The 21,999-nt window shown below is 31.6% G+C and overlaps 1 protein-coding gene and 1 long non-coding RNA gene across 2 annotated transcripts; one reads left to right on the plus strand and one right to left on the minus strand.

Moving 5' to 3' along the window:
- The first annotated feature begins 6,836 nt into the window (after positions 1-6,836).
- LOC112287060 (DEAD-box ATP-dependent RNA helicase 28) lies at positions 6,837-13,746 on the plus strand. The gene is made up of 19 exons (XM_024529681.3): positions 6,837-7,441; positions 7,631-7,930; positions 8,070-8,138; positions 8,244-8,350; positions 8,557-8,635; positions 9,055-9,228; positions 9,393-9,541; positions 9,755-9,850; positions 10,080-10,182; positions 10,476-10,538; positions 10,651-10,712; positions 10,965-11,061; positions 11,175-11,293; positions 11,573-11,615; positions 11,750-11,851; positions 12,150-12,251; positions 12,512-12,607; positions 12,758-13,080; positions 13,237-13,746. The coding sequence occupies exons 1-19, from the start codon at positions 7,076-7,078 to the stop codon at positions 13,253-13,255; spliced, it is 2,469 nt and encodes an 822-aa protein (XP_024385449.1). The 5' UTR covers positions 6,837-7,075; the 3' UTR covers positions 13,256-13,746.
- Positions 13,747-18,612: 4,866 nt separating this feature from the next.
- Positions 18,613-21,380, minus strand: LOC112286390 (uncharacterized). The gene is made up of 2 exons (XR_002971009.3): positions 20,013-21,380; positions 18,613-19,703 (listed from the first exon to the last, which is right to left on the minus strand). It is a non-coding gene; the product is annotated as an uncharacterized LOC112286390 (long non-coding RNA).
- Between the last annotated feature and the right edge of the window lie 619 nt (positions 21,381-21,999).

Raw genomic sequence — 21,999 nt, forward strand, 5'->3', positions numbered from 1 at the left:
CAAGAAACCTCCTTTAACTTAGTTTTTTATTTAGAAAAATAAGTCCAAAACCACTAATAGAAAAAAATAAGGTAGAAATCATTGTTTTTATTACATGGCAAGAATAGTGCTATACTTTATAATTTATATTGGATCTTTTGTAAAGATGTGGTTTTTTAAAAAAACATCAAAAAGCCATATCATAAAATACTATTAACAACCATTGTAAAAAAATTAAATAAATATTTTTTTTTTATAATTTTATTTAATTTTAGACTATATTTAAAGAACAATACTTCTAAAAGAAGGATTTTCTTCACTAAGTAAGTGACCTTAGCAAAGCTTTTAAACCATGGCCTTTCAAAATGGACTTATAAGTATAAAGTGCTTTTAAAGATCACCACAATTGGAGATAAGAGTAAAAATATAAAAATCACTAAACAATATAATAACTAGAATCACTTAAATTTGTTAACAATCTTTAAAAATATCAAATATTAAATAAGACGTTATTTTTTGGAACTTTTTGAAGTAATTAAAAATATTAATTTATTTTAAATAAAAAATAAAAATATCTCTAAAAAAATAAAAAAATAAATTTAATTTAAAAAACTTAAATATACACATTTATATATAAATTAATAAAATTTCTATGCATGTATCAAAGTTGTTTAGAGTGTTTTTTGATGGCATGGTCTACAACATATCTTTGCTATTGGAAATTTTATTTGAATTGATGTTTTGCAAATTTATTTCATTTCAGAGGGATTAAGTTACTATTATTTTTAATGTCAATATTACTAAAAGCAATTAGATGTACTAAAACTTTAAAATATATTAAAAATTTTAATTTTATTACATTTGTCAACTTAAATATATATTATTTGTATTTTTAGATATTATTTTATAATTATTTTTTATTATAAGAATAACTTGGTTATAATATCGATGCAGTTATATATCAATTTAAGCTTTTTAATAAATTAATATTATTTATCTATATAACACTCTTAAAGAAATTGTAGATTTATGATGAAAGATTGAATTTTAAACTTCTTTGTGCAATTGGACAAATGCCAAGAATAAACTCGATAATTAAAAAAAAGTGTCAAAGAAAAATTGAAAATATTTGAAATAAATAGATCTGAATACTATGAGATAATAGATTGGATTTTATAGATTTTGATGTGTTTAAAATGTATAAACTTCGTGCTATTTACTTATTTGTGAGATCTCAAAATATATATAGTTTAGCTCTAAAGAAGAAAAAAAGAAAAATAAAGAAAAAATAAATAAAAATAGAATTGACAAAATTTAATGTAAAAAATGCACAGAAATAATCATCAGATATATTTAAATTCGTGCACTGATACATATTTTAATAGAAAAATATTGTAAGTTTTGAAGTATTAATGGATTTTAAATATTAAATTTAAAGATCAGTCTATTATTATTTTTCTAAATTTGATTAAATGATTCATGAATTTGATGTTAATAAATATCAATGAATATTAATTTTCATATTTATGAAAATTAAAAATAAACCAAGTTATTTCAAAATTTTATTCTTTAAAACCTACTATAATATAAAATTTTACTTTAAATGCATAAAAGATAATATATTTTAATTATATATTATTTTAGTATTCATGAAATTATATATTATAAGAAATACATCAATTTTTCTATGAACTACACATAATTTAGAATTCTTAATCCTTTATAAGTTGTATTTACAATGATATAAATTTTATAGTATTAAACAACGTGAGTAGAAATAAAACCTTCCTTAGATGGTAGTTTGAAAATTATTTGGAAAAACTTCATATTCTATATTTTGGAAAATATTCTTTGTTAAGTTACTACAAGATTTTCTTAAAATAGAAGAATTAATTCAAAATGTGAAGTCTTTCTTTTTCACTGAAGCATATTATTGTTTGGATTTTTAAAATCAAACCCCATTGAATGAAAAATAATAATAATAGTTTTCCAATCATATACAAGAATGAATCATTATTATGCTCATGAAGTAGTTATGATTTCATTTTTATTTTAAAATTTGGCCACAGTAGTTTGAAAGCTCCATCATTAAACAATTGTGATCAAGGATGATATGCTTCATATACATCCTTAAAAGATTTATTTATTATTTATTATTTAAAACATTATGGTGACACTTGAATAGACAATAAAATACTTTTTGTATTTAAAAGTACATTTCAAACGACAAATCCCCAATTATCCAGCATGAGAAGGTGCTATTAGCCTGTTTGTCAAATATGTCTATGTTCCAGTACAACATTGTTTCATATTAATTCACATTCAAAACACATTTTTCTTCTGAACTTGCAATAAACGAACTAACTATAGTGTATAACCTTCATACAAACTGTGTTTGGAAATAGTAAAAACATAATAAATTTGAGGTTATTCTCTATATCTTGCAAATTATCTTGTGATACTATTTTATCTTTATCAAGTGCAAAATGGGTCATAACAATGGTACATCATATCTTCTAGCTTCACATCATTTCAACATCATCAATTGTGGTCAAAGAATGAAACTATGAGTTGACCATGTATCAATCAAATAAAATAAAAGTGCAATATAACGTCAATGTTTACCAATAAAATATATAGAGAGAGAGAGAGCTTTGGGAGAAGCACAAGCCGTATTTCAATGACATTGGATCACGAGCATCCCCTTTGTTGGGAATACATCCATGGATGAATACGATTCATACATCAATGTGACCACTTCATCACTCATTCATCCATCACTGCTTTCACGATAACAAGTGCTCCCTGGATACGGTGGCTGGGGTTTCATTGGCTCGGAACTCGTATCCTTCCAGCTAGGACACTGACGTGGAGACCTTCCGGATGCCTGCGGATCTGCCACGTGGTCCAATCTCAGCCTTTCCCTCCTTCCCTCATGGCGCCAGGACAATGGATCTTATTTGTGGATGGCTCATCCCTACTGCTTGCGCTATCTGGATGAGGCGTTTATTCATTTCTTCATCGTTGTTTAAATGTGTTTTTATATAATTTTTATTCTTTGGTTAGTGTCTAGTTTTATGTCATCTAATATTTAGATCATATTACTATAAATTAGATGACATAAAATTCAGATCATATTACTATAAATTAGATGACATAAAATTCAGATCATATTACTATAAATTAGATGACATAAAATTCAGATCATATTACTATAAATTAGATGACATAAAATTCAGATCATATTACTATAAATTAGATGACATAAAATTCAGATCATATTACTATAAATTAGATGACATAAAATTCAGATCATATTACTATAAATTAGATGACATAAAATTCAGATCATATTACTATAAATTAGATGACATAAAATTCAGATCATATTACTATAAATTAGATGACATAAAATTCAGATCATATTACTATAAATTAGATGACATAAAATTCAGATCATATTACTATAAATTAGATGACATAAAATTCAGATCATATTACTATAAATTAGATGACATAAAATTCAGATCATATTACTATAAATTAGATGACATAAAATTCAGATCATATTACTATAAATTAGATGACATAAAATTCAGATCATATTACTATAATATTCTGGTTAGTGTCTAGTTTTATGTTCTGAATTCTTAATTTTTTGTATTTACATGATTTTTTAATTAAAAAAAATGTGTCTTAAGATTTATTTCTTATCATAATATTTAAAAAATTGTGGATTTTGATGGTGAATCTTACATTTTACATGACTTCAGTAGATAGTTATACAAACTATATGTATATATATATATATATATATATATAATCCAATTTGTGCAATTCTTTTAATGATCAAACTTCAAATTGCCACCAAAATTTTTAAACCTAAAAGATTAAATTAATAACATTGTCAATTTCAATGTATATAGATAGACATATAAATATTCCAGCATATTTAAAAATCTAACACTTCAACTTCAGCACAATTGTCAATTTTGTCAAACTTCCTTGAGGACCTCTTTGAGAAGTAAGTTGTTAAAACATAAACATGATGCTAAGACAAAAGATAGTTTAGTCTTTCCAATAAAAACTCTAGAATAATCTAAGTATTACCTTAGTCTAAAGTTATATATATATATATATATATATATATATATTTACTATAGAGATATTAAATATATATATATATATATATATATATATGTGTGTGTGTATAAATTTAAATATGAATATTGAAAATTAGTGTTGATTTATATCAATTGCAATATTAATGTTGTTGATTGGTTTGAACCATTTTTGTGAGCTTTGTTTATCAAATTTTATTGAGTGCATTTTAATATTTAAAAGTTTTTTATTTTTTATTTTGGTAAATATTAATATTATTAAAAATATTTTTTATAATTGAAAACGAGATGTATTTTTTTAATCGATAAGTTATAGAAAGACTCAATATTATTATTTTTTCTTCAAAACATGTTGAGATTTTTGATATAAGAATTTGAAAGTTTATGCCTTTTAAAATTTTGGATATTTTTCCTTCTATCCTTCTTAAGTATTTTTTTTCTATTCTATATATATATATATATATATATATATATATATATATATATTTATATATATTTATATTCTTCATGCACTTATTATTGCCATGTGAATTTTTTCTTTAACATCCATAAAATCCATTGTCAAAATGCTTACAATTCAATATCAAAAAAATTCTACATCAAACTTACACTAAGGATTAAAAAACTGATTATTTGCATTCCTCACACATCTTTTTCTGTTCGCTTCTTTTTTATTCTTCTTTTTTTGAAGACATTTAGTATTTAATGAGAATAACCTACTTATTAATTTAGAAGTTAGACAATGATGAGAAAAACAGATTAACAGGAGAATTTGCATTGATTATATATTTTCTTCAGAAAAGAATAAATTCTAAATATGTACAAGAGCCATTAATTTATTCAGATAGCAAATATTAAACTTATGTCATTGTCAAACACAATTATAATCTGCAAGCAAATGCAATTTTTTAAACTTTGATTAATATTCTTTATTTTTTTCTACGGCTGTAAACAAGGAAATGAGGTGTACTAAAATACTGTAAAATTTGATCTTAAATAAGTATCAGAAAATATAAAATATGAGTTGAGTACTTATTTCATATTTAATGAAGAATAAAAACACATTATTATGACTTATTCAAATGATTATTTATGTATATCTCTATATATCTACACATAAAACCATTTATTAAAAATAAAACATTGAAACTTTATTAATTTTGATTCATTGATCCTCTGTGGTGTAAATATATTGACATACTTTTAATTTAAAATTCCACACCTTGTATGAATTTTGTTTTACAGTAAATGATAATAATGTAACTACTACAGTTGAAGTTTTAAATTATGAAATAATTAAATTCTAATTGCAATCATATTATGAATATCTTGTATAAATTTTTATTGATTACACTTACTAGATATTTATAACATTTACACAAGTTAATGTTAAAAAATAATATAAAACAAAACCTGACATTCAAAAAGAAAATTGTACTCTGTTTGTTGATATTAATAATTTGTATTAATTTGATAATTTTTCCATCATGGTTTTATAATAATTTTTATATTTTCCCATGTGGATTTATGGTTAGCATTGTTATACACTTATATCTATGATCTATTCAATTATATTTTTGTGATCCAGTTACTGTTATAAATTGACATATGCACTGTATTCCTTATTTGTTTGGCTTATTTTTTTGTAAGTCATTCATCATTTCAGATTGCCCATCTGATCATACGCTGTCCTTATTAAGTGTCATCTTACAGTTTTATTTAATAAACCATTTAATGTACAATGGTTTTTCAAATAAGAAGCAACCCCAATTAACATTGAACACATGTCATGCAGAATTAAAAGTTATATATAAATAATACAATCAGACTTTTTTTTTTTTTCTCATTGGGCCAAACACAAAGTGAATCCAATTTTGAATGAAGTACATCAAAAAAAGTAATCAATACATCAACAATGCGTATTTCATCAAATTTTCTATATGTGGATAGATAAGATTCTCAATACAATTTCAATCCCAAAACTTATACCATATTTATTTTGAAATAGTTTCATAAATTAATACATTGTCGTACAGGCTGAAAAACATGTCTTATTTTATTAGGAAACATGTTTAAACATTTTAGTTAAACTTTCATGCCAACTTGTACAGCTGAAGGTGGACCTACATACGTACATACATATGGTAGATTCACAAAAATACGACAATGTAATTACACTAATGAATTCAAAAGTTTACAAATTTTCACCATAAAGGTACAATGTTTACATTAACATAAAATAAATGAATGTTGGTAACACATTGGTTGATCTAAAACAATAGAACAAATCTATATGGAAAATTTAGATAAAAAAAGAAAATCACCAAAGTCGGTTTTATTTGACAATCCCAGACAATAAATCCTGCGAAAATTTAGTATTTCAAGAACATGTGTCATTTCTAAAATAATCGTAACAACAAAAAACTAATTGATTTTTATCATATTATTTTATTTTTGAGCATTACAACACTGAGTTTTTTTTTTTTTTTTTTTTTTTTTTTTTCTAGCGATTAAAAAATAAAACTAAAAAACTAAAACTCTGTTGCAATTTTTTTCAACAAGAGGTTAACAGTGTAAAACCGCAGGTTTGAAGAAAATCTCGACATGTGAACAAAGCAATCAGTCAATAGTGAAAAGGGGTTTTCTCCACATGGAGCCACATGACTTCCTGAAAACGGAGTGCCTCGAATTAGGGTTAGGGTTTAGGGCTTGGGCTTGGCACCTTGTGTCGTCGCAGCGTCGAGCAGCTCTGGCGCTGCCTTTGTTTCATGGGAAAGTTGGCTTTCGCGGTTGAATTTGGACTAGGTTTTGTGTGTGTGTGTCTCCCTGAATCGAGAGACGCAAAATCTCCCATTGTCGAGAGACGCTACTGTGGCACCGTTGGAAGGGGATGAGTTTCAGCGGGAGAGGGAGCGCATGTTGCGGTTTTTTCCTTTGAATTGCATCAGGGTTTTAAGCGGGGTTTAGGATTCAAAATGAATAAGGACTTTGTGTTTGAGCTTGAAGGCGGAGAGAATGCGGTGAAGAATGTGGCGGTTCAGTCACCGTGGGAGTTCTCGAGTTACACTGCGGATGAAAATGGACATGGTACTGAGTGGAAGGTTAATACCATCGACCAGAAAATTTCGCAAGTCAGGTCTAGTATGAATGGTTACAAGAGAGGACTGGGTAGTGAGAGTGAGGATGAAGAGGACGAAGACGCAGAGGATGATGATAATGGCGAGGTAGAGAATGTGGACATGGAGGGTGATAGCGACGAGGGAGAAAGTGGTGACGACGACAGTGATGAAGTTGATGAGGAAGACAATGTGGACGGAGAGGAAGAGGTCGACGAGCCAGCTGTGAGTTCCGAATGAATTTGAATTTTTCTATGAGTTTCCTTCGGCAATACGCAGTTTGCAGTCACTCAATAGACTTAGCGTGCTTGAACATGGGAGCGCTAAATTGTGTCAAAGGGAGCCTTGCTGCAAGGTTTCATGCGTGTTATCCACTGTGAATTTCTACTTAACTCGCATTGCTTTTTTGAACAGTCTGAGGTTAGTGATGAGAGTGAAGGTGAAGAAGGTGACGAGAGTGAGGATGAAGAAGATGACGATGACGAAGACGATATTGACGAGAGAATTGAAGAGCTCCCCAAGAAGAAATCAAAACTGCCCAAAGTTCATGTGGAAGATGTACACAGTCCAGGGGAGGGTAAGGAAGCAAGTAGCTTTTTCTCTTCTTCGGCAGGTGCCTCATTTAGTGCAAAATCTTTTGGAGAGCTTAACCTGTCTAGGCCTCTGATTCGTGCTTGCGAAACCCTAGGCTACAGAGAGCCCACTCCAATTCAGGTAATTTGATATTGGATTCTACTCATCCGTTTTCAGTTTTTCTTTCCAACTTGTTTGCCAGTGTACATGTTGATTCTCATCAGAGTCGTCAGGATTTACAGTGTTTCTTGTGTTCTGAACTTGGCTACGGTTGTTGCAGGCTGCTTGCATACCTTTGGCTTTGACGGGGCGTGATATCTGTGGTAGTGCAGTTACAGGATCTGGCAAAGTGAGTTGCTAACCGTATAATCGAAATTATCGTCCATTTGGTTGTAACTCTTTGAACACAAGCGATTTTAAAATTATTCACATGACTCTAATGGCCATTTTTCAGACTGGAGCTTTTGCTTTACCTATGTTGGAGCGGTTGCTGTATCGTCCACGTCGTATTCCTGCCATTCGATGTTTGATTTTGACTCCCACTAGGGAGCTCGCAGTTCAGTATGTTATTTTCTTTTCTTGCTCTTCTGTCGCGCTTTTTATGCTTTTATTGTCGAATGTGTGGTCACTCTATATGATTCCATAAATTCATTTATGTTTTCATTGTCTTCGATGTACACTCCGCCCTCTCGATGTCGCAAATACTCTCTGTGGTCGTGTGCAACATAATAATAGGAACCAGCTAACAATCTGTCTCGTGCTCTCAGGGTGCACAGTATGGTGCAAAAATTAGCTCAATTTACTGATGTTACTTCCGCCATTGTTGTCGGTGGCCTGTCGTCGAAGGTGTGTGCTGAGTTGTGGACTCTAGAAACTTGGTTAAAGATCTTAATTACTTGTCGCTTGTCGCTTTTGCTGGATCGTTACAGTCCTAGTTGTCATTGTCACATTTTAAAGTAGAACCAACCTCGTTGTTGATGTCAGTGTTTTAGTGAAGATTTTTGGGGTTAGTGAATGAATCTCCTTTCCCGTGCATTTGATGTTTTGATTAGGAATACAGAACGTGTTCATGCTGTTCTAGTGTTTGAGTTGTGTGAGGTTTAGGGTTTAGGGTTGCATTCACCCTTTTTGTTTTAAAGCATCGGATGCCTATAGTAGCCATAGCTGAAACATTTTTGTACCTGTCAAGATTTCATATCATTTTTGCCTTTCTAATGTATATTTGATTTGGAATTTTCCTTCGTTGTCACTTCTGGTTACTGCAGGTGCAAGAGGTTGCCCTGAGGGCTCGACCAGATATTGTGGTGGCTACACCTGGACGGATGTTGGATCATTTGCAAAATTCTCTTTCTGTGGGATTGGAGGATCTCTCTATTCTTGTACTGGATGAGGCTGATCGTCTTCTTGAGCTCGGTTTTACTCAAGAAGTTCATGAATTGGTACGCATTCTTGTACATAGCTGTTTTTAGAATATTACCTATCGCTGTTGGGTTGCCCATGATGTGCTTTCACCTACTTGATGAGGAGCATGATTGTCTTTTTGATTTTCTCCTTTGCCTTTTCTTGTCCATCATCTGATGCAATCTCGTTCTACATTCTTCAGGTACGCCAATGTCCAAAAAGAAGGCAAACTATGTTATTTTCTGCAACAATGACAGAGGAGGTGTCTAATCTCATCAATCTGTCACTTAATAGTCCTGTACGCCTCTCAGCTGATCCATCTACCAAGAGACCTGTATCTTTATCTGAAGAGTATACACCTCAACCTATCGTGCTTGTGTGAATCTTGGAAGTCGTTTTGATTGTTTATTTTAGCATCAATGACCTTTCCTACCAAGAGTCCTTTCAATGCCTTCGAGCATTAGAATATTTTTGGATGCATCTTTTCAAATTGCTTGAATGTTTCTTAATCTCGGAAAGCCCTTTTGTTAGGATATACCTGATGCATGTCTTTCTGCATTTCAGAGTGGTGAAGATTCGGCCCGCTCTTGAGAATGATAAAGAGGCTGTTTTGCTGGCTCTGTGTACTCGAACGTTTAAAGAAAAAGTTATAATTTTCAGGTTTGTGGCTCCATTCGACTATCCTGAATCAGCACAATTCGTTTTCGGATATTTTTGTGGGTATCGTCATGCTGTTTTATCTTTGCAGCTTATTTCAACTCATTTGGGAGATAAATTCTATTAGATTTCGTATTTGAAATTGTAGATGTGCTTGGAGCATGTATAGATTGGTGTCCTTGTTAGATACATGGTGGAGGTATTAACACTTACGTGCATCATGTATGAGTAGTGGAATGAAGGTAGAAGCGCACCGGTTGAAGATATTATTTGGCCTAGCTGGCTTGAAAGCAGCTGAACTACATGGAAATCTCACCCAAGCTATGCGACTTGATGTAAGTCGCTTAGCTACTGGTTTAACTTTCACTTGAAGCAGTTTTATGGGAAAGTTTAGGTACTGAATGGCTGTACATTTTAATAGTAATGTTTTGTGGCAGAAATTTCACTCATCTGATCTTAGGCCATTCCAATTGAATGTAGCATAGACTTTTTCTCCTTTTCTTGCCCACGTCTCGTTTCTTGGGAACTTTACGATTGAAGTGTCGTCTTCTTTTGAAATTGTGTTGTAGTATTATGTTTTCCTAACTAAGACTTTATTTTTTGTTATCATTATGGTTTGTGCTGCTAGGCTTTGGAGAGCTTCAGGAAGCAAGAAGTAGATTTCCTAATCGCTACAGATGTTGCTGCTCGTGTAAGTGTTTGTGTAATTTGATTGTTTATTTCGAAATTTCAGTAGGTTATGCATTTCATCAATATTTTTGGAGCGTTTTCTATTTTTTTATATAATTCACCTGGGTATTCAGGGCCTTGACATTGTTGGAGTGGAGACCGTCATCAACTTTCATTGTCCGTCAGACATAACTGTGTGAGACATCAAGCCTTCACACATGGGCGAACGCTGCAAATATATACTATTCTATTGTTTGACTAAAACTTTGTGTAATGATGATGAACTACAGTTGGATTATTCCTATTACCCTGTCTATCACAGTTTCTTGTGAGCTGAATCTTTCTTGTAAGTTTTGGACCACAGTGGATTGTCAACTTTTACAATTGAGATATCTTGTTATTTAATTAGCATGACTTTGAACTCAAACCTGCTCTTGATGGCTTGCAGATACGTGCATAGAGTTGGTCGAACTGCCAGAGCTGGAAGGAAAGGATGTGCTGTCACATTTGTTACAGAACGGGAGCGCTCTTTACTAAAAGCGATTGTAAGGAATCACATGATGATCACAAATCTAGTCATTTTAGTCTAGAAGGTCTGTTTACAACGAAGATGATTATATATCTAACTTTTGTATTTGATTGTGATTGAATCGCTCAGGCCAAGAAGGCTGGCTCTCAACTACAAAATCGTCAGGTTGCTCCTACCTCTATTTACAATTGGAGATCCAAGATTGAGGAGATGGAAGATGGTGTGAGAGAGGTGATGCAAGCTGAACGGTACGTGTGTACATTTTTTCCACCATTTTTATGGCTTTTTTTCTTCCCTGCTTAGTGGTTTTTGTGTATTATTTGGTTTCGGTGAGATTGTTTGCTATTTCATGTACGTTGGACTTTCGTTAAATTCACGTTCCTATCATAAGCTGAATATGAAGGATTAATTCCTTATCTGTGCGTCGTAGGTTGTGGTTCTAATCGACTGCCTTCTAACGTTGAGTCAGTTTGTCTGGCTTTTCTGGACTGTTTAGATTTACATATGTTTCATTTCTCGTGGTGCAGGGAGGAAAAGGCTCTTAGAAAAGCAGAGATGGAAGTCAATAAGGTGTTTCCTTTTGTAACTTTTTTGTTATACTGTAAGCATTAGCTGCATACTGCCGAGGCTTCAGTTCTTGAACAACTTTTTGTGCCTTACCACTTCCTTACTGTAGCTTGTCGAATTTTTTAACGAATGTTCAGGCGCAAAATATGATGGACCACGAGAAGGAGATATTTTCCCGACCTAAACGAGAGTGGTTCTTATCTACTAAGGAAAAGAAGACAACCATAGCCGCCGCCAAAGTAAGACTATCCGGTTCACGAAGTTCCGTCATGATGATTTATCTACCAGAAAACGTTTTTTTTTTTTTTTTTTTTTTTTTTTTTTTTTTTTTTGTCTAAATGACATTTTTGTCTCGCACCATTGACTGGTAGTATCGTTTTGAAGGAGATCTCAACCTTAATGAGTTTTGACGTTGTCGTAGAATATGACTGTTTTTAAAGTATGAATGAGTATTCTTACCTGACAAGTATGATCAAGTAATTCATCCATTATGGGTTTTATTCTTGATTGAAACTGAATGGGTGCTTGCTCTTGCAGGCAAGAAAAGAGGGTAAAGGAGAAAAGGCTCCTGCAGCGATGATTAGTGTAGAGGAAGCGGATGAGGCAAAACGTAAAGACAAGCGGAAACGAGATAGGGAGGTATGTATTTGTAGTGATTTGAATAAAATTGGAAAACATCTCACTTGGACTAGGTTTGTTCCTCTGTGTCTGCGTAATTAAGGTGCTGCTTGTTCACTAGATTGTCTGGATCGAGGCGGTGCAAGAATCCTTTCCTGAGCTGCTCTCTTAATTATAAGAAGCTGCTAAATAACTTCTCGTCGCATCGTTTATTTGGCTAGAATGCTAAGAATCTAGCCATTCTTTACTTATTTTTGACTTCGTTACTGTCCCTATCTTAGAAAAACATGACCCGAAAGCAACGAAGGAAGTTGGAGGCAGAGCGTGAGGATGCTGAAGATGCGGATGATGGGCCCGATTCTGACGCAGATGTAGAGGTGTTTATATTTTTGGCAACCTTCTACCTTGTCAAGAATTGCTTGCACCATAAAGCTGGCTGTTGTAATTTCTTTCGGGCTCTCCATTGATGGAGATGGAGCTCTACATGTTTCATCTTTTATTGATTTCTTGGTGATGTTGAATTCCAGATGAAAACAATGAAGGGTAAGAAGGGAAAATCTTCGGAGGAAAAGGGTGGCAAGACGTCACTCGTAGATCTCGCATATCGTCGTGCTAAGGCAGCTAAATCAGTTGATAGGCTGGTGAAGGCTGGGAAGATTGGTCCTCAAAAGAAACTCAAGGGTTCAAAAACAACTGATCAAAAAACCAAAAGCAGGAAAGCTGAGGTTGAAGAATTGTTTGAAAGTGATTTTGGTGATGATAAGCGGAAGAAAGGCAAAAAGGAGTTTCAGCCTAAAAAGCCAACAAGGAAGCCTGGAGTTTCAAAAAGATCGTTCAAGAGTAAATCAAGGTATTGCACTTAGGCAGTACCTTCTTAGTCGAAGCCCATTCTTTTCCTGTGCATTTTTTTCTTAAGTTTGTCCATTTTACAGCAAAAATATTTTCCTGCATTTAAGCTGCTCTGTGAACACTGCGTTATTCTAAAATTAAGATCCGTGGATGCCAGGTACAAACGCAGGAAATAGAATTTTGTAGATGGGATTTCAAGCTGGAAGCATTTCTGCAGTCATTGGTAGCTATCAATCAATGTGTGGTAACCCATTCAATTCACCTGCGATAGAAAAACCATTGGGGTCGGTTATTAACACTCCGTGGAAGACCCCTGGTAGTGCGCTGGTGGGGTTTCGTGGGATTTCTTGAAGACTATACGTTATAACCATATGATGTTAAAATCTTAAATTGAATTAGCATTGACTGTTTGACATGTGAACTTACATGTACCGACTCTGTCTGCACGTTAAGTGCGGATTTCAGAATTGGATTTGTCGCAATCTAATTTAGCGACTTCTGTATTACATCTCCTGGATAGCAGGATGGAAGGGTATCAGTACATGAGGAAAAGGCAGTGCATGACTCTGACGAGTTAGATGTACTTTGTAGAGCTATGCTTATGCCTAGCTTACTTCTGGCAAAAGTATGTATGGCGAAAGATGAACTAGCATTTTTTTTAACTTCATCTTGGAAGTCTTAGTGAGGAAATATGTGGGTTGGAAAACTCAAGTTTTGGAGCAACTCTAGGTGCAAGGAGAGTAGTACTCTTTCGTATGAAGTATTTTGTCCTTTCTTCGGAAAACATGTCTGTTTTTTCAAGATTTTCTCTTAGTGCATGTGGAATAATGAGATGTCAATAGAGCCACTCCATTCCGGAAAACTTTATGCGACAGCACAATTCTCATAAGAATAATTCTGAGAAAGGTATTATTCTCTGAATGTTCGCAAATTCACAACTCGCTGACATGAGGCAATGACGCAATCGAAAGGTTCTCGCTTTTCGCATAAATATGTATGTCACAAGTTGCAATTATGACCAAAGAGTAGACAAGTTGTTATGTAAATTTGGTAGATGTTGCAACTTGTGTCATCAGTCATTGAGCTGCAAATTGATTTGATAATGGAGATTGTTTGTATAGTCACTTAATAAAAGACATTGCTTTAAATAGATTCAGTGTTTGTTTTGTGTGCATCCATATAATATAAACGTTATTTTATTTTATTTTATTTTTTATGTGCTTATCTACCTATGGGTTTACTTTCAAATTTTTATTATAACTTTTAGTCAATGTTTGTCTTGTTAAGTGTCAATAAATAAGATAAGTAGTAAGAGATCCAACATCTAAGTCTAAGGTTGTTGTGATGATAGTTTAAGATATTTTAAAAAATCAGCTCCTTACAATGTTTGATTTCTACATCCCAACATGCTTTTAAGGTTCCATAAAGGGAATTCAGACTTAAGTTTTTGGGAAACCAAATATCACAGATCACTTGAAAAATCACCTCCCAAAATATCACCGTACAATCTTTATTACCCCTTGATATTATCCCCTGATTCAAACTTTATTATCCCCTTGGTATGGAGTCAAAGAGGGGGAGAGTTAAAGCAAGGGAGGCAATTTTTGATATTTCACCAGCCCCTCTTTTGATAATTGGATCTAAAAGTACTTATAAAGATTACAAAGATTGTAATCAAACAATAAAACAAATTTAAAATGCAAAACTTTTAAGAAACAAATTTGAAACAAAGTACAACAATAAACAATAAAGTATGGCAACAAAATACAATTGGATGTTTTTTTTTAATTACCTTTAATTAAAATTTATAATTTTAAGTAATAAAGTACATTGTCTATAAGCTTTAAAATCTTACTTATATAAAAAATTTGATATATATTTTTCTGATTTTTTATTTTTTATATTTTTTTTAATTAAAATAATTAAAAGAGAACATTTGTCAATATTTCGAGTACTTTTAAAATGTCAAGTAGTATATTGAATATCAATCAAGGGTTCTAAATAGATTCCGAAAAATGTTATTGTAACTTAAGTAAATATTCATTTTAAATCTTATGTTTGATCTAATTTTATTTAATTCGTTGTTTGAGTAGGTTTTGATAACATTGTGTAGGCATTGAAGAACATAAAAACATAATTGGTAGCTAATCTATATGGATTTTTAAAAAATATCCACAAGTTTTTAATATAAAAATTTAATGGCTGTTTTTATTGTATAATAAAGCTAAATTATAAAAGTAGTACTGTGAAATATTATATGTATATTTAAAAAATAAAGTTATTTTAAATATTATATATGTGAGTATTTTAAATACTATTTTTAATTATTAATTTTACATATTAGATATTATCATCATAATTTAATTTTTTCTCATTCAAATATTGATATTAAAAAATCTCAATTTTTTTATATATATTTTTAAATGCAAAAAATTTATTTTTGAAAAAAACATTTAGCTCATGTTTTTGTATTCTATGTAATTTAGAAAAGTCATCAAGACGTTAGATGTGTAATTAGAGAAAAATCTATATGTATCAAAAACTAATGTAGTTTTAAAGAAATATTAGATCTAATAAAAGAAAACAAGAATGTTAGTGTAAATTTTATTAATACTTCTAAAAGAAACAAATTTTAATAATTATGATATTAAGGCTTTTAAAAGCAAGGATTGAGCTTATTTTTCTCTTGGAATTAGAAAAAAAATATTAATAAAGATTTTATGATTTTTATAGGTTCTTACATATTATCTCAAAAATTAAATACAAAAAAGTCTTAGGGGCCATTGTAAGTCATTAAAACAAGATTTTTAGGTATTCTAGCTTAAAATACTATTCTGAATTATAAATATGTTTAAGCACTATGATAAAGTTAGATTCAAAAAAAAAATCTAATAAACAATTATTAAAATTTTAAATCTAGAAATAACTTGGATTTAATTATCAAATAAGAGTTGTGGTTATGTTTTTGTTGGTATAATAACTAGATTCTTAAGTCTATTTTGAATAACATTTACTTTTAATTGTACTTTTTAAGATTTACAACTAAAAAACAATTACTATAAATTATTATTCCTGGTAATGTTGATGTACTTAAAAAACAACTTTTATTACTCAAAATTTTATTATGGTTTAAATTAAAATTAGCATGTAATTATTTTTAATTGTTTTTATAAATATTCTAATCTAAGTATGAATAAAATATATATTAAAAAAACTTTGGTAAAACATATCTTAAAAAAATTCAAAATTCAATTTAAAAAATATCAATATGTAGTTTTAAAATTTTAATATTTGATAAAAATATTTTATAATATATAATTTACAAGGTTTTATCTTCTTTAATAATAAGAGAATATTTGATACTTTATTTTATCTAGATCTTAAAATATTTTGTATAAGAATTAATTACAAAAAAAAATTAGATTTAAGTTTTAAATTTAGAATTAGCAATTGTGTTGTTTAGTGATTGTATATGTATTATTCATTTTTTAAAATTCTTCTTGTGGCTTTAGAATTTAGTTATAACATCTTAATTTTTAAATTTAAAAAAATGGTTTTGAGTATTAAACTAATCTTACAAAGTTTACTATTATTATTTTGAAAACATGTAAATAGATTTATCTATTTTCTTTCAAACAATTTCTTCTAAAGATTTAGTGAACAAGTCTTTCATTATTGTCATAACTTGCAGATAAAACTTCCTTGAACTTAAGATATTCTTAAAGAGTTTTTTGATAAAATCTACAAAATATATACTAGTTAAGATTTTAGAAAAGCTAGAAAAGAACATCAATAATTATATAATAAACATATTCCTATTATAATATATGTTATTATTCACTATATAATCAAATATAATTCCATATGTTACATATTCTACACAACAAATGATATTATGTATAAATTTATATAAAACAAGTTTAATCTTTATTTTAATAAAACATCATTACTTTAACAATCATTTTTTTTATTTTTTTATTTTTTTATTTTTATCATTACATTATTATGCAAGATTGAAAAAATCACTAATTCAAATAATAAAATTTTATATTAATTTAATCCTATAATCAATTATTTTATATTTATTTACACTACTTATATATTTAAGCATATATTTTGTTTATAATATATATATATATATATATATATATATATTTTATTCTTATTGATAAAAAGAAAAAGTATAATAAACAAGTAAAAGAAGGAAAAGAATTGAGATCTATAACACACACACACACACATACATACATATATATATATATATATATATATACATATATATAAATCTTATTTAAAAGTATTGCTAGTAAAAAGATAGATAGAAACTAGGTTAAATAGCAGAACTATTATTAATAAGAAATAATTAATTTTAATTATAAAAATATATTAGATTTAATCCTATTAAAAAAACCTAACATGCAATAATGATTGCAAAATAGACATGTAATTCAAGTAGATATCATTGGCTTATCCAAAACTCTAATTTTAACAAAAAAATGATGATTATTAAATAAATGAATACTTATTTTTTGCATAATAATTTTAATCAAATAAATTAAAATTATTTTTTTGTTGCATCTATACAAGTAATTATAGCAATGTTTAAGGCATTATAAGTAAAAGAGTAATTAAACCCATAAAAAATAAAATCTATAATCTATAAAAATATCTAAAATTAATTCTTAATATGAAAAAATAAGGTTTTTATACAAGCCAATAAAAAAATTAAAATTTTATCCTTGAGATATTTCTTTTTATAAAATATCTAAAATAAATATATGTTTTACTAGTATTACTAATATTTTTTTAATTTTTTGGTATTTTAATTTATTTGTGAATGATTTTTTATAAGAATTTTTTTAACTTAATATTATTTTAATTAATATTTTTATTTAAGAAAATAAATTATATATTTTAATGCAAGTTATAGAACTATTTATTTTTTTAGTTAGTTAAAGTTATAATGATAATATAGATAGTTTTAAATTTTAAATAGATTATTTATTTTGATTCTAATATTTAAAATTTTAGAATCAATTTTTATTTAATACTTTCTAAAATTTTATAATTTTTTTAAAAATATACTAAATAAAATCTTAGAATATTATGTATTTCTAAAAACTCATATTAATTTTAGAATAATAATTTTATATTTATTTTATAACTTGGATTTTACTTAGATATAATTTAAATATTAGATTTTAATAATTATTTGTGATTTGTGCAATTGAGTATTGCAATCTTTGGCACATCCATCAATTCCCTCATTTCCATGTTCTCTCATTCTTGTTATTCCAACGTTCTTCAAGTTCCTTACATTCTCTTCTTCACGGCCAATCAAAAGACTTCATTGTCTCTTTATGTTATACCAAAGTTTTCTTGTATAATAGATAAATATATAATCTTTGATAAAATTATTTACATACTAGTATGTTAAAAATGTCACCTACAAAGTGAAATTTGGACCTAATCATTATTAGCATACTTAGTTCTAAATTTCAACACAAAAGAGCATGCAACAAAGACTTTGGCATGATTGAGATAAATAAGATCCTTACCACTCTTGTTAAAGTCCATTTCCAATAAAAGATAAACAGCTGCAATGAGGAAATCTGAATCTACTCAAATTTTTCATTTGTATAAGCAACACGACAAATATTCATCCTCCATAACTTCGAGTTTAGGAAAATATTTCTCCGAAACCCATACGTACACTTGCATGCATACACATATTCTAACACACGCACAAAGAGAAACATAAAAGAAGTTCAAATGTAAGGCAAAACACCACTTGTATGTACATATCACGTAAGTATGTAGAGAGGCAGAGCAAGGCCACGGAAGAAGAAGCAACACAAGGGATAAAGCAAGCAGAGCTCAGCCCAGAAGGGAGAGACGCACCGTGGCCCAAGTGGGATGGTCCATTCCTCCCCATCCATCGACGCTGCTTAGGACCCAGCAAAGCAACTTTCGGTTGGTTTGTCGCGGAATCTGCATCCGGGTTTAGCTGAATTCTCGGCGAGTCCTCCCCGACGATGGATGAGCTGATTGCCGTGCTCACATGGCTGCATCTCGCCACAGATTCCCATTCACTCCCTTCCTGGTATGTGAGCTCGTGTAAGTTCCAGCCTTGCGTTATGGCGGTATGCATTGCTCAGCTTGCCTCATCTGCTGCATGAAAGAGTGCTCCTTGGGTGATCTAATCACCACGCCCCCTGAAATAGGCTCTCTGGTCTGGCTCTGCCTGATTCACTGTCTGCGTGTTCTGTGCACCGTTTTCACAAATTTTGTGCAAATGGAATATGTGGGAGACTTATATATATATATATATATATATATTTCAGTAGACTACTCGGTGGAAGTGCGCTGTCGGAGCTGATAAAAGAGTTCGGAGGTCGAGTCTGAAGCATGCTCCACGCTTATGCAGTTGCAGCGTCTTCGGACATAGAGCGCATCCGTGGCCAATTGACCTGGACGCTGAAACCGTTTCAGCAGCTATCCGTCTTCGGTAGGCTTAAGGTCGATGTCGTAGTCATACAACGTGCAAGGGTTGCTGGATGAGGATGCATATCCCGTAACTTGGCTTGCAATAGTTCACGGTTGAAATGTGGCTGTGGTCTGTGGCTGACAGCAACAGAAACTCAGTTCTCCTTGCTGGAGGTGCAAGCACCAGCAACTGGTCCTGCTTCCTTATTACTCAAAGCACACTGTCTAAGCAATGAACTCTAGCTGTACTGACCGTGTAGGAGCAAAGTTCAGAATCGTCTCTCAGTAGAAGGTGTACACTAGCTTGTTAAAGATTTTCACTACTATCAGATAGTCTATCCGACACCAGCTGTGTCTAAGCTCTGCAAACATTCAGCAAATACTATACACGTGAACGGAATCCTAGCAGCAGATTTTCTGTCAGCTTCATATCGTAAGAAATCGTACCTTGTGATACACCCCTTTATTCGTGCCACAGGACAGTTGCGTCTGACTACGAGGTCCAGAAAATGATCTAAGAGTTGTCATAGGCGAGGTGTTCCTACAATCTTGACACAGTGAAATCAGGCATAGTTTCTCTGCAAATGCATTGTCGGTTGGGGGCCTTGATAGACTTGTCTGCAAGGGGATATGTCTGCAACTCTGATGAAATCCATTGTATCTTGTTCAGTGAAAAGCGTTCGCGGTGCCAATGCAATGTATCGAGCGTAAATCACCTGAAACGAGAATGAAAACCATGGCTTATAGATTCCAGTGATCACTGGTCAATGCACTGGAGCTAGTGTAAAAAAAGTACGCTTTTTGACGAGGCAATGCACTGCACTACCCCGGACAGTAGTTCACGTACTCTTGCCGCAAATTTATGACGTATTGATTGAGTTTAAGCCACCCAAGATCTCTCTGTCGAAAGGACCGCTAACACAAATGGAAATTTCTTGGTACACCAATCATTTGGAACAATGGAAAGCCTATCTAACCCATTTTAAGCCAAAAACAGAATGGACACCTCAATGCACATACTAGTATAAATAGGCTTTACTGATCATGAGTTGCAAAAATGCAGTTTCGTTATAAAACCTTAAGTAAAATCAAGTCTGCTTGAAGTTACGTTTAGTCTATCCTGGACATATATATCATACGATATATATATATATATATATATATATATCTATATGCAAAACCCTCAATATGCACATGGGTACTCTCATGCTGCACTTAGATTCAGCGTCTCGCACAGACGATCCGAAACCACAAGTCTGCTTGAAACTTGACAGGTGCTATCCTTCACTTGTACATGAGGACAATGTAAGTTGTACATGTATTCAATGACCATCAGACACACATGTTCAAAGACTGTTGAGCTTCCGAATGGCTTAATTGCCTTCAAAGGCTGCAATACCTCAATTTCTCCGATCCTGTTCAAATGGTTGCATTACTGTCCAGAAACGATGTAAAGAAAAACTTTTTGGCCGTAGACTTTTTCTGGTGGAAGTATCATAATCCCAAGTTCATCCCAAGATAAAACGTGCTCATCTGTAGCATGTACGAACACAATAGTGTAATCGAATTGAAAACTATTTTATTACAAAAAGTATAATAATAAGCATGGTGGTCACCTCACGACCATATCTAAATCCACACATGCATTTCGAAACTCAAGGCAGAAATGCAGATATTATTTTGGCAATGCAAACCCGACGAGTAGAGCAATGTGAAACCATGTTCCTCATCTTGGTTGCAAAAGTCTTCTGTAACGTCATCTCCTGTGGAAACAACTTGATGCCGGCGTCAACAAGACAAATGAATTTGGGTTAGAATGTAAAAGCGTGGAGGAAAAAGTTCCCTGCATTGTGTTCAAATACTGTAATCCCCAACATGCATGTGGTATCTCCACTACTTTCAGATTAATGGAGTGAAGATATCCCTTAGAACGACTCAAAAGCTGCCGATAAGCATGTAGTACCTAATCTAGAGCAGATCTAGGAGCGAGCCAATGCAGTCCCAGATGGGACGTGCGCTACATGTTCCCTTGGCCAATCGGTAGGTGTACCCACAGGGGTCGAGAGGACCTGGTCAATTGGCATCTGCACCTGTTTGGAAGTGCTGACAGAAAGTGGTTCTCAATCGATGGGACCCGGATGAGGCAAGAGAAAGGTCTGTCTGGCTCCCTGGATGCCAGCTATGCAGCCTGGCAATCATTTTGACAAGCCCCGCAGGTGGCATACAGGGAGCCAGGCAGTCCAACTCCCCACCGTTCAACCATGAACCCCACTTCCAACGTCGCCTCATGGTCTCTCTTTGGATTCTTGCATTGAGATCGATACGCTCATGCACAAACAGAGGACATATTTCCTCATCCTCTCAGCTCCTGGAGTATAATGATACAGCATCGAAGCTAGTTCTCAGCTCGGCTTGACGCACATGCAATGCCGCC

The sequence above is a fragment of the Physcomitrium patens genome, chromosome 9 (genome assembly GCF_059467195.1).
Source record: "Physcomitrium patens ecotype Gransden chromosome 9, ASM5946719v1, whole genome shotgun sequence".
In the NCBI taxonomy this organism is placed as follows: domain Eukaryota; kingdom Viridiplantae; phylum Streptophyta; class Bryopsida; order Funariales; family Funariaceae; genus Physcomitrium; species Physcomitrium patens.

What these genes read in the sequence shown, in the direction of transcription:
- LOC112287060 (XM_024529681.3), top strand. Translation starts at nt 7,076, where the DNA reads ATGAATAAGGACTTTGTGTTTGAGCTTGAAGGCGGAGAGAATGCGGTG. An exon ending in GAAAAAGTTATAATTTTCAG is followed by an intron (nt 9,851 to 10,079) that starts GTTTGTGGCTCC and finishes ATGTATGAGTAG; the next exon opens with TGGAATGAAGGTAGAAGCGC. An exon ending in TGTCCGTCAGACATAACTGT is followed by an intron (nt 10,713 to 10,964) that starts GTGAGACATCAA and finishes GATGGCTTGCAG; the next exon opens with ATACGTGCATAGAGTTGGTC.